Source organism: Archocentrus centrarchus, chromosome 17 (genome assembly GCF_007364275.1).
Source record: "Archocentrus centrarchus isolate MPI-CPG fArcCen1 chromosome 17, fArcCen1, whole genome shotgun sequence".
Taxonomy (NCBI): Eukaryota; Metazoa; Chordata; class Actinopteri; order Cichliformes; family Cichlidae; genus Archocentrus; species Archocentrus centrarchus.
This window is the reverse complement of record NC_044362.1, coordinates 9,007,266-9,016,050: the sequence shown is the minus strand read 5'-3', so window position 1 is coordinate 9,016,050 and position 8,785 is coordinate 9,007,266. Positions and strand designations below refer to the sequence as shown.

The window sequence follows — 8,785 nt, the reverse complement described above, 5'->3', positions numbered from 1 at the left end:
CTGCCCTCACCTCAGGTAGCTCATGTCGCCTAGCAACCGTGAGTGTGAAGCACAGCTGTGTAAAAGCAGCTGTTAAACGGAGAACGAACTTTTTCTCCTTTTTGTGGTTTAATTTTAAGTCTTTTATTCAAAATAAGTGTTAAAACAAGCATAACACATTTCAACATCAAGGAATACAGCTGAGAGAATGATTAATTTCCAACTATAACAAGTGAGACATTAATGTTGAATAAAACTATCCAGTTGATGCTTAACTTTAATTTCAGGAGTTTATCACAGGAGCACTTCCACCCTTCGTTGGTCTGTGTAGTAGACTGGTGGGAAAATAAACAAAATTTTGAAGTTTAAGCTTATGTTTATTGATTTATTCATCAACTAAACTTAAATTAATATTTCTCATGTCAAATATTGAAATGCGATTAAAATGCGATTAATTTTGATTAATTAATTACAAAGCTTGTAATTAATTCGATTAATTTTTTTAATCGAGTCCCACCCCTAATATATATATATATATATATATATATATATATATATATATATATATATAATGTAAAACCAGTACTAAAGCAACACAGACAGTTGAAATAAATACAGAAACAAAATCACAGAGTGGCAGACAGCGTGCAGATCAGTGAGGCGCTGTGGTTTCTGCCATTCTGATCGTCTCACAGATGAACAGCGTGATGGCTTCGGTACACAGAAGTGCTGCTACTGTTCATTTCCATGTAGAGAAACTCTGGTGGAAATCAGTGAGATGGTGTTAAAGGTGACTGAGAGGATTATGAGTCAATACAGAATGAGTGCCTTACTGGACCAGAAGTGTAATATCGAGTAGGTGTGGAAGATTTGCAGACTTATAGTAAAGTAGGAAAAGCATGTGCGTATATGTGTGTATTTGTGTGTCATACCTTCGCCGAAGCTGTTTTGTACTTGTGTTTTGTCCAGTGGATCCATGAGTGGGGCGATTCCAACTACAGCAGCTCTTCTGTAGCTCTCTATCAGTGCTTCCAGAGTCCCAAATGTCGGTGTTCTGACTGTTGAATCCTGCTAATCACACAAACGCACACACATGCAAAACTATAAATGTCCTCCTTATGTTGTGTTTGTGTACATGATCCACATCTGCATGTTCCCCCACCTGAAGGCACCAGCCATCAGCAGAGCGCATGAGCCTGTAGGTATGCACGAACGGCGCTTTCCTGTAAAAAATTAAAAAGGAGAGTTTAAGCGCAAATGATTTTCTGAAATGAAATCTGTTGCCTCTGAAAGTGCACATGTTCATGATTAAATGTGAAAGAGACACGAAATGTGGTTTGGGGTGGCGGATGATTCAGTGATTTCATGTTTGTGTTTCACGAACTGAAAGTAGACACCACAACTTGTAATTATTTTTAGAATATCCGATTATCGTGTATAGTCATATTTTCCATTTTTGTTGCTTGTCACATTATCACCCCGCAAATCATGATAACGTGATTAACGGTGTGCCAGCATGTGGCAGCTACATTTGTCACCGTTTGGCTGTGTGGTGGAAGGGCAAAACCCAAAATGCAGGACGCGTCACAACGAGCCAACTTTTCCAGCTTTATTTTTCTGCGGCTCACAGGACAAAAAACAACAAAATCTCAACCAAAGGCAAAACACGAAAACAAGCCTGGGAGAACTACGAATTACTTAACTGGGGAACACACAGCAGGAAGGGGAAACACCGACAATCACGCAACAAGGAACAGATGAAGACTGAGGGCTTAAATACACAGCAGGTAATTAGGGCAAGAAGAATCAGCAGGGCAAAACAGGTGAAGCAAATGAAACTAATAACATAAGGGAAGCAAAACTAAATACAAAGCACAGGGAACACAAGACTGTCAAAATAATACAGGAAGTGACTAACCAAGGTGCACGCAGACTACATACGGGGGACTGGCACACAGACACGGGGCAGAGACGCAGACTAATCACAACACTAGGAATAAACTCAACATGAAAACACAGGAGGTCAGGGTCTAGACAATATGACAAAACAGACAAGACCAAGGAAGCAGGGACAAAGGGAACAAGAGTCTTAAAATAAACTGAAAATAACAAAACTCAGGGAAAGTAAAGCTAAACACAAAACGCTGGGCCCAGGACCATGACAACATTTCTTTGTATCGGCCACATGTATCACAATGTGCATATCTGAATGGCTCAAACAGTTCTCAGAACTTTTATTTAAGTGACAGCAGTAAATGTTGATGTGCGCAGATATTTTTTGGTTTTTTATAATCAATAAAACAATTCATCAAAAACGATTGTGCCTCAAACACCTAAATAAGACAAACAAATCTAATCCTTTATCTCCATGTAAATGCTGAGGAATGAAGAGAACAAATTCCTGGGACTTCACATCACAAAGGAGCTCATGTGGATGCTTCAAACTCCAAACTCCCCTCTCAGGTCTTAGTGAATTTCTGCATACACAGTGCAGTACAGTACACCAGCCTCACGGCAGAGAACAGGAGGGACTTGGTCGGGGTAGTTTAGACACCACAGGGGATTGTGGGAATCAAGCTTCCCAGTCTGGAGCCAGTTTTAATGATAGCAGCCGAGATAAGAGGGCCAGCAACATTATCAAGAACTCAACCCAACCTGTACTGCTCCCATTAGGCAAAAGATGGCTTTAATTTTAAAGACTGCACTTTATTATTGTAGTCCAGATGTAAATAATGCACTTTTCCCTCCACTACACTCATTTGACAGCTTCTTTAGTTATTATTCAAACAAGAACCCCCCCCCCCCCCCCCCCCCCCCCCCCCCACACACACACACACACACACACACACACACACACACGCACACCATTTTAGCAGATTTGAACATTGTCCATCTCACAAACATAGATGGGGCCAAAATAATGCATTAAATGGAGTTTCCCATGTTAAAATTAAGTAGCCTGCAAATCCAGAATCTGGATCAGATCCAGGTGGTGGTCAGTTTTGGCACTTGTTCTTGGCCCTCCACAACTGTGCACCAAATATCAGATGAATCTGATAAGTTTTAAGGGAGCTATGATTTTTTTTTTTTAATTCGGTCCATTTCTGGTGTGCTTGCAGGCCTTTAAACATCTTTTCAATCTGGAGTGTCACTCAGATCCATCTACATGAAGGGGATAACTCTTCCATGGGGGGTCACCTTGTACATCAGCACAGAACTGGTCGCAGCCCTTACCAAGTCCATCTTTGTGCTTCTGTGCCAGGACTCCCTTAACTTTAAGGAATGTGAATTTGTTTGTCTTCTGCTGGAAACATCTGCAGCATCCTCTCAATGCCAGGGAACAATGACAGCCATCGTGTCTTGGATGGTGTGGAAAACGAGCCTTTTGTGTTTAACGTCAACAAACTCACAGCAATACTTCAGATTCTCAGTGTGCCCCGTTGTAAATGTGGAAGTAGTGGTAAAATTTGATGACATTCTCAATTTCAACATTCAGTGTATCTGCACCGTGGTGAGCACAGGTATTCAGCATGTCTGCGGGGCAACCCACACTGAAAAGAGACATGTTGTGCAACCACATCTTCGACATTGCAAACAAATTTCCCCCTCCTCATCACGTCTGAGTCCTCGAAAATTTGTGTTGCAACTGTCACCTTTCTTCTCCTCAAAATACTGCATTATTATTGGGAATATCTTTATTGCATTGTAGTTACTCCCATCTGTAATAACAGTATGGTATTTCCTTGAGTGCAGAGTAAACACTGTGACTATGAGTAAGCGCTATGACACTGTTGACAATAGCTTTGATTTTGGTGCGTGCACTTGAAAACTCTGTTGCTGCATCTGAATCTGGAAATGTCTTTTCCAGCAGGGCACTGGTGCAGTCCATTCACCTGTGGCTGTTATGATGTTTGACAGTGTGAAACACGAAACCTCCTCGGCTGCAGTTACTGCATCTTCCGCTTTCCCAGGTCATACAAAGGATTCTGTCGGTTTTGAAGAGGAGCTTGTAAGAATAGATAAGTGTTTAACTGTTTTTCTATGTATCACAATTTGTTGGAAGTGTTCATCATAAACATGCACATGACAATCAGATTGTAAGGACAAAACATACTCGTACATACCCAAACCCTCCAGATGAGGAAAGCAGGTAACGCCTGTGTCCTGACATCACACACACATACACACACCCCCACACACCCCACACACTCACGTGATGCTAAAATAAAAGAGCCAGCAGGAAGAAGCAAGTCAGACTCTCACTCGGACACACACACACGTGTGTTGGCTGACTGAGACTCTCCCTGCAGGTACAAAGATCAACTACGGGTTTCTGTGTCTTCTTTTATTTAACGGTGGTCTGAACCTAACAGAGCTCTCCCCTCACACAGCCGCCTTGTGCTTTGGTGGTGTCACTATATGTTTCCAGCTTTGTGGTTCCACAGCGAAAACAGCTGTACTTTTTTTTTTTGCAATTAATCTGTAGAATGGCATTTACATTTTGGCATTATTTTTTTTTTTTTTTTTTTTTTTAGATCACAGCTCGCTGTTGTTTATCATGCCAAATGGGCACCTTGGAATGACGCCAGTGCAGCGTGTCACACTTAAATTTGTCTGTGGCTAAGTAAATTCCTTCCAGACATATTTCAGAGGACCTGAAAAGAGGAAAAAGAGGAAAAAGAGGACGTATGGTCAACCTACGCTTAAGTCTGCCTGAGTGGCTTTTTGGCTAGCATCTCCCTCGTCCATGACTACAGTACACACTCCAAACATGCTAAAATCTCTCAAAATTTCACAACTCAGTCTCAATATCGCTGTCCCTCTTTCACTCCCATCGCTCCCACAACTTTCACCTGTTCCTCAGCAACCAAATGCCACGCCCTGCCATATAATGTTTTCATTCCACCAATAGGAAAGAGGATGCCGGGGATGGTGGGGGGGGGGGGGGTGTTTGGTTGTTTGTTTGTTTGTTTGTTAACAAGCATTTTCTATTATCAAAGATCCAGTTTTTACCATTTCTTTCAGCACCAAATGTGCATCACACACGAGGACAATATACAGTAAAAAGCATGGCGGAAATTATTGATCATAACTCTAGTTTTACCTGGTCTAACAACACAATTTAAAAACTGGTACACAGTTTGAAGTCTGCACTTTGACACAAGTTGAAACGGAGATTCATCGAGGCTGCATCTTGTTGCTACGTCACCTTAAGGGTTATTTGGATGCGCCGGCATGTCCGTCGACTCCAGAGGGTCAGAGATGGGGATTTCTTTTTTCCACTTTTTCTGGATTTTTTTTAGCCTTGACCCAATTATGGCAAAATTTTATTCAGGTGCTCTTGGGGTCACTGCTCATCTTTCATGCAAATTCAGTATGAATCGGACTTTTAGTTTCACTGCAATATTGTTAACAACCAAACAGCAACCAGCAACAACCCATTCCCCCTCCAGGGATGGGTTAATTACAAAATTAAGACATCTGGTATACTAAATGTAGAGTGTTTCATATCTACTAAATATTATTTATACGTGCACCTGATTTGTCAGTTGTCATTAGCAATTTGGTGTTCATAAATGTTATTATTCTTAAACATTTTCCTCCGTATTTTAAACCTGCAGCTCCTAAAGAGTCAGGACGTGCCTGCCTTCATTTTTTTTGCTTTAACAAAAATATTAACTATTTTAGGTTCTGAGTAGCTGAGATGACATTATGTTCACTGTTAGAATTTTCAAGTAACACACAGCAGCATCTTTAATATTAGAGATTAACAGATTAATGTCGTAGCACAGAGGAACACCTCGGCCATGGTGGTATACTAGAAACAAGACAAGATTAAATAACTCAGTAGGTTTTTCATATTCTGTTTTTGAATTCATGCGCTCTAGTTCAGGTACACTTTTGTTCATTTTTGTTGACTTTCTGTGTTTTAGTGATATTAAAGGCAGATTATGTTAGATTTAGTGTAATGTTGTCTCAAAGAAAATATAAAAGAAGGTCTAATTTAATGCATTTATCATATCACTCAGTGTCACCAAATATCAAGAGTAATACGGGCAAAGGGAGATATTAATGTTTTAATATTTCCCTTCTTTTCATATTAGGGGTGCAGGCTGTGTTATCCTAACACTCCTTTTTACATCTTAATTAAGCATTTTTTGGCCATTAGTAAAAGTTAGACAAGCACTTTTCTCCCTTTGTTATAGAGGGAATTAAAAAAATGAAAAACCTTCTGAAGGCAAAAGCCACTGTGATCTGTGACTGTTTGGTTTGGTAACCTGTGCTGTGAAAAATCTCTCATTGTCCTGTCTGAATGCTCGCTCTATCTCTGTTTCTTTCTTTTAAAGAACATTTCTAAAATGTGCATTTGTGTCATCGTGCCTAGATTATTGTAATGCCCTTTTTATCAGCTTAGAAAAATCACCTCCTCCAAACGATGCAAAATGCTGCAGCCAGACTCTTAACACGCTCCAGCAAGCGAGCTCACATTACTCCTGTTTCACTGCCTTTACGTTGACTCAAAGCTGATTTTAGAAATAATTTTAAATTTCTCACACTTACATACAGAGCACTAAATGGACAAGCTCCAGACCGCTCGTGTCAGCTTTTGTTGAACGCACTGCTGCTCGCCGTCCCTTGTGTGAGGCTTTCAGTCAGTTTACCACCTTTAGTTAAAAATGTTTCTACTCTTTACAGCAACATAACTGAGCAGCATTTAAACTGTGTAATCAGACCTCCTGTTGACATTCTTTTATGTATGTTTTTGGTCATTTTTATTCTATTTTATACCATGCTTTAATTGTTCTACAGCACTTTTTTTTTTTTACATCTGTGTAAAATGCTGCATAAATAAACTTTACTTAAACTCTTTAAGAGCTTTATTCACCTTTAAACACATGTATTGAAATGCGCAACAGCCCACAGCCTAAAAATCCAGTGTAATATGAGGTTCTCTATAATACAGCACTCCTAATAATACCCTAGTAATGACAACAGCTGAGATTATATATTGAAATATCTGGAAGCATTAGAAGAGTTAGAGATTATAGATTTGTGCTGTCTCATTTTCAGAGAGGATTTGCTCGTTCAGTGTGTATTGTGTCCCAGGTGGGCAGCACAGCCGTGCAGCGTCTCTGTCACCTTACAGCAGCCTGCCGGCCAGCTACGGCTTTTCTCTGTGTCTGTGAGGTTTTCTTTTTTTTTTCTTATAAACTAATCCAGCGGTACTCATTAATTAAAAGGATTAAATCATAATTTGTGTCTTTGTTCCTTTAAAATACTTTTAAGATACTCATTACTTAGAAGCAGTCATGATCTCCAGCCTTAAAGGAGGTATTGTGTGAACTCTGCATCAACATGACCAACTTTGTCTCAACGTGTTTTTGTGTGAAATACAAAGCAAATACTACAAATACTACAAATACAACTCTGCATACAGACTGAAAAATACACATTTACGTTAAAAAAAAAAGAGCCTAACAAACTAATGAAGATGTGACATAACTACAAGAAAACTGACACTTTCGGCCCAGCTTGCGCCGTTCCTCCAGCAGCTCACCTCACACACAGGCAGTAGGCCCCACGCACGGTGCTGCTGTCTCTGAGCAGAAAGCTGCCGTCGTGTCCAAATCTCTCCAGCAGCCTCTCCGTGGCCTCGCTCCCAATGCTCCCAAAGTAAATGGACTGGACCAGCCTCCCCTCGCTCTCCATGTTGCCTCAGTGGCGGGTGCCCATTTGTACCTTGTTTGCCAAGGTGCAGCAGAGAGAAGCAGCAGGGGAGTGTGTGAAAGGCTACGAGGCAGGAAAAGCTTCTCTGGTTTTCACACTTTTGTGTCATGCAGCTGCACCTCACACCTTCTGCACTTTTTTTAACCTGAATAATGCCTTTTATCTGTCGAAAAGCGAAAGTTTGCTTTGCTCTTTGCTGTCTGGTCCCTTTTGAACTGTCTTCTTGCTATTCAGGTCACAAAAGAGAAAAGCAGAGACTAATACAGATCAGCTGTGTCTGACAGTTTTGAGACTTCTTAATGCTGATGTATATTTAAAAAAAAAAAAAAAAAAAAGATTGACATGCATGTGCATGACCACAATGTATATTTGGACTCTATCATTTGGACTCAGAAATAAGAGTGGTTTTAAGCACACAGATGTGTCCAAAAACATATAGACCACACATGCACTCTGACACGCAGATGCACATACACAGATGCAAACACAAAACCTCAGTCATAGATGTGGTTTAATGTGGCACTATCAACAGTGCTGTTTTTTTTTTTAAATAAATAAATAAAAATACCCCCAGCAACATGCTGTGTTTTTTTAATAATAGAGAAAAGATTATAAGAAATATTCTTAATGCCATTAATATAGTAGCATAAAAGCTGCCTGACCGCACTAATTAACAACACAATGATGTCAGTAGAATACCAGGTGACAGATAAATAACCTGTAGCTGGTGGTACACATCGCATCTCAGCTTGCTGCCTGTTTCATCTGCAGGAGCGGGACACCTGTCAGTAGTTTCATGAGGCCCCAAGGGGAAAAACCAAGAATACAACTGCACATTATAAAGCTGTAATACATTGAGAGTAATAAGCTTGATATTTTTTACAAAGCACAATGTAAATCAGCTGTATATCACCACAGTAGAGAAGTCATTTAGAAGATTATGCTTTAATAACCCCCTTTACTATGACTGAGAATAGATCAGGACTTACTGAGCACTTTAAATGTGTCCACTGTGTACCTTTGCTTCAAATTAAATGTAAAGTATAACCCTTTTTCTCACACCTGCTTGAATATCTTC

At 40.1% G+C, this 8,785-nt stretch overlaps 1 protein-coding gene across 1 annotated transcript; it reads right to left on the bottom strand.

Moving 5' to 3' along the window:
• Positions 1-612: 612 nt before the first annotated feature.
• Positions 613-7,698, bottom strand: LOC115796513 (SH2 domain-containing protein 1A-like). The gene is made up of 4 exons (XM_030752942.1): positions 7,538-7,698; positions 1,142-1,202; positions 912-1,050; positions 613-739 (listed from the first exon to the last, which is right to left on the bottom strand). Exons 1-4 carry the CDS (start codon positions 7,687-7,689, stop codon positions 669-671), a joined length of 423 nt encoding a protein of 140 aa, XP_030608802.1. The 5' UTR covers positions 7,690-7,698; the 3' UTR covers positions 613-668.
• Positions 7,699-8,785: the final 1,087 nt, after the last annotated feature.

What these genes read in the sequence shown, in the direction of transcription:
- LOC115796513 (XM_030752942.1), bottom strand. Translation starts at nt 7,689, where the DNA reads ATGGAGAGCGAGGGGAGGCTGGTCCAGTCCATTTACTTTGGGAGCATT. An exon ending in GCCTACTGCCTGTGTGTGAG is followed by an intron (nt 1,203 to 7,537) that starts GTGAGCTGCTGG and finishes AATTTTTTACAG; the next exon opens with GAAAGCGCCGTTCGTGCATA. An exon ending in ACAAAACAGCTTCGGCGAAG is followed by an intron (nt 740 to 911) that starts GTATGACACACA and finishes GATTTCCACCAG; the next exon opens with AGTTTCTCTACATGGAAATG.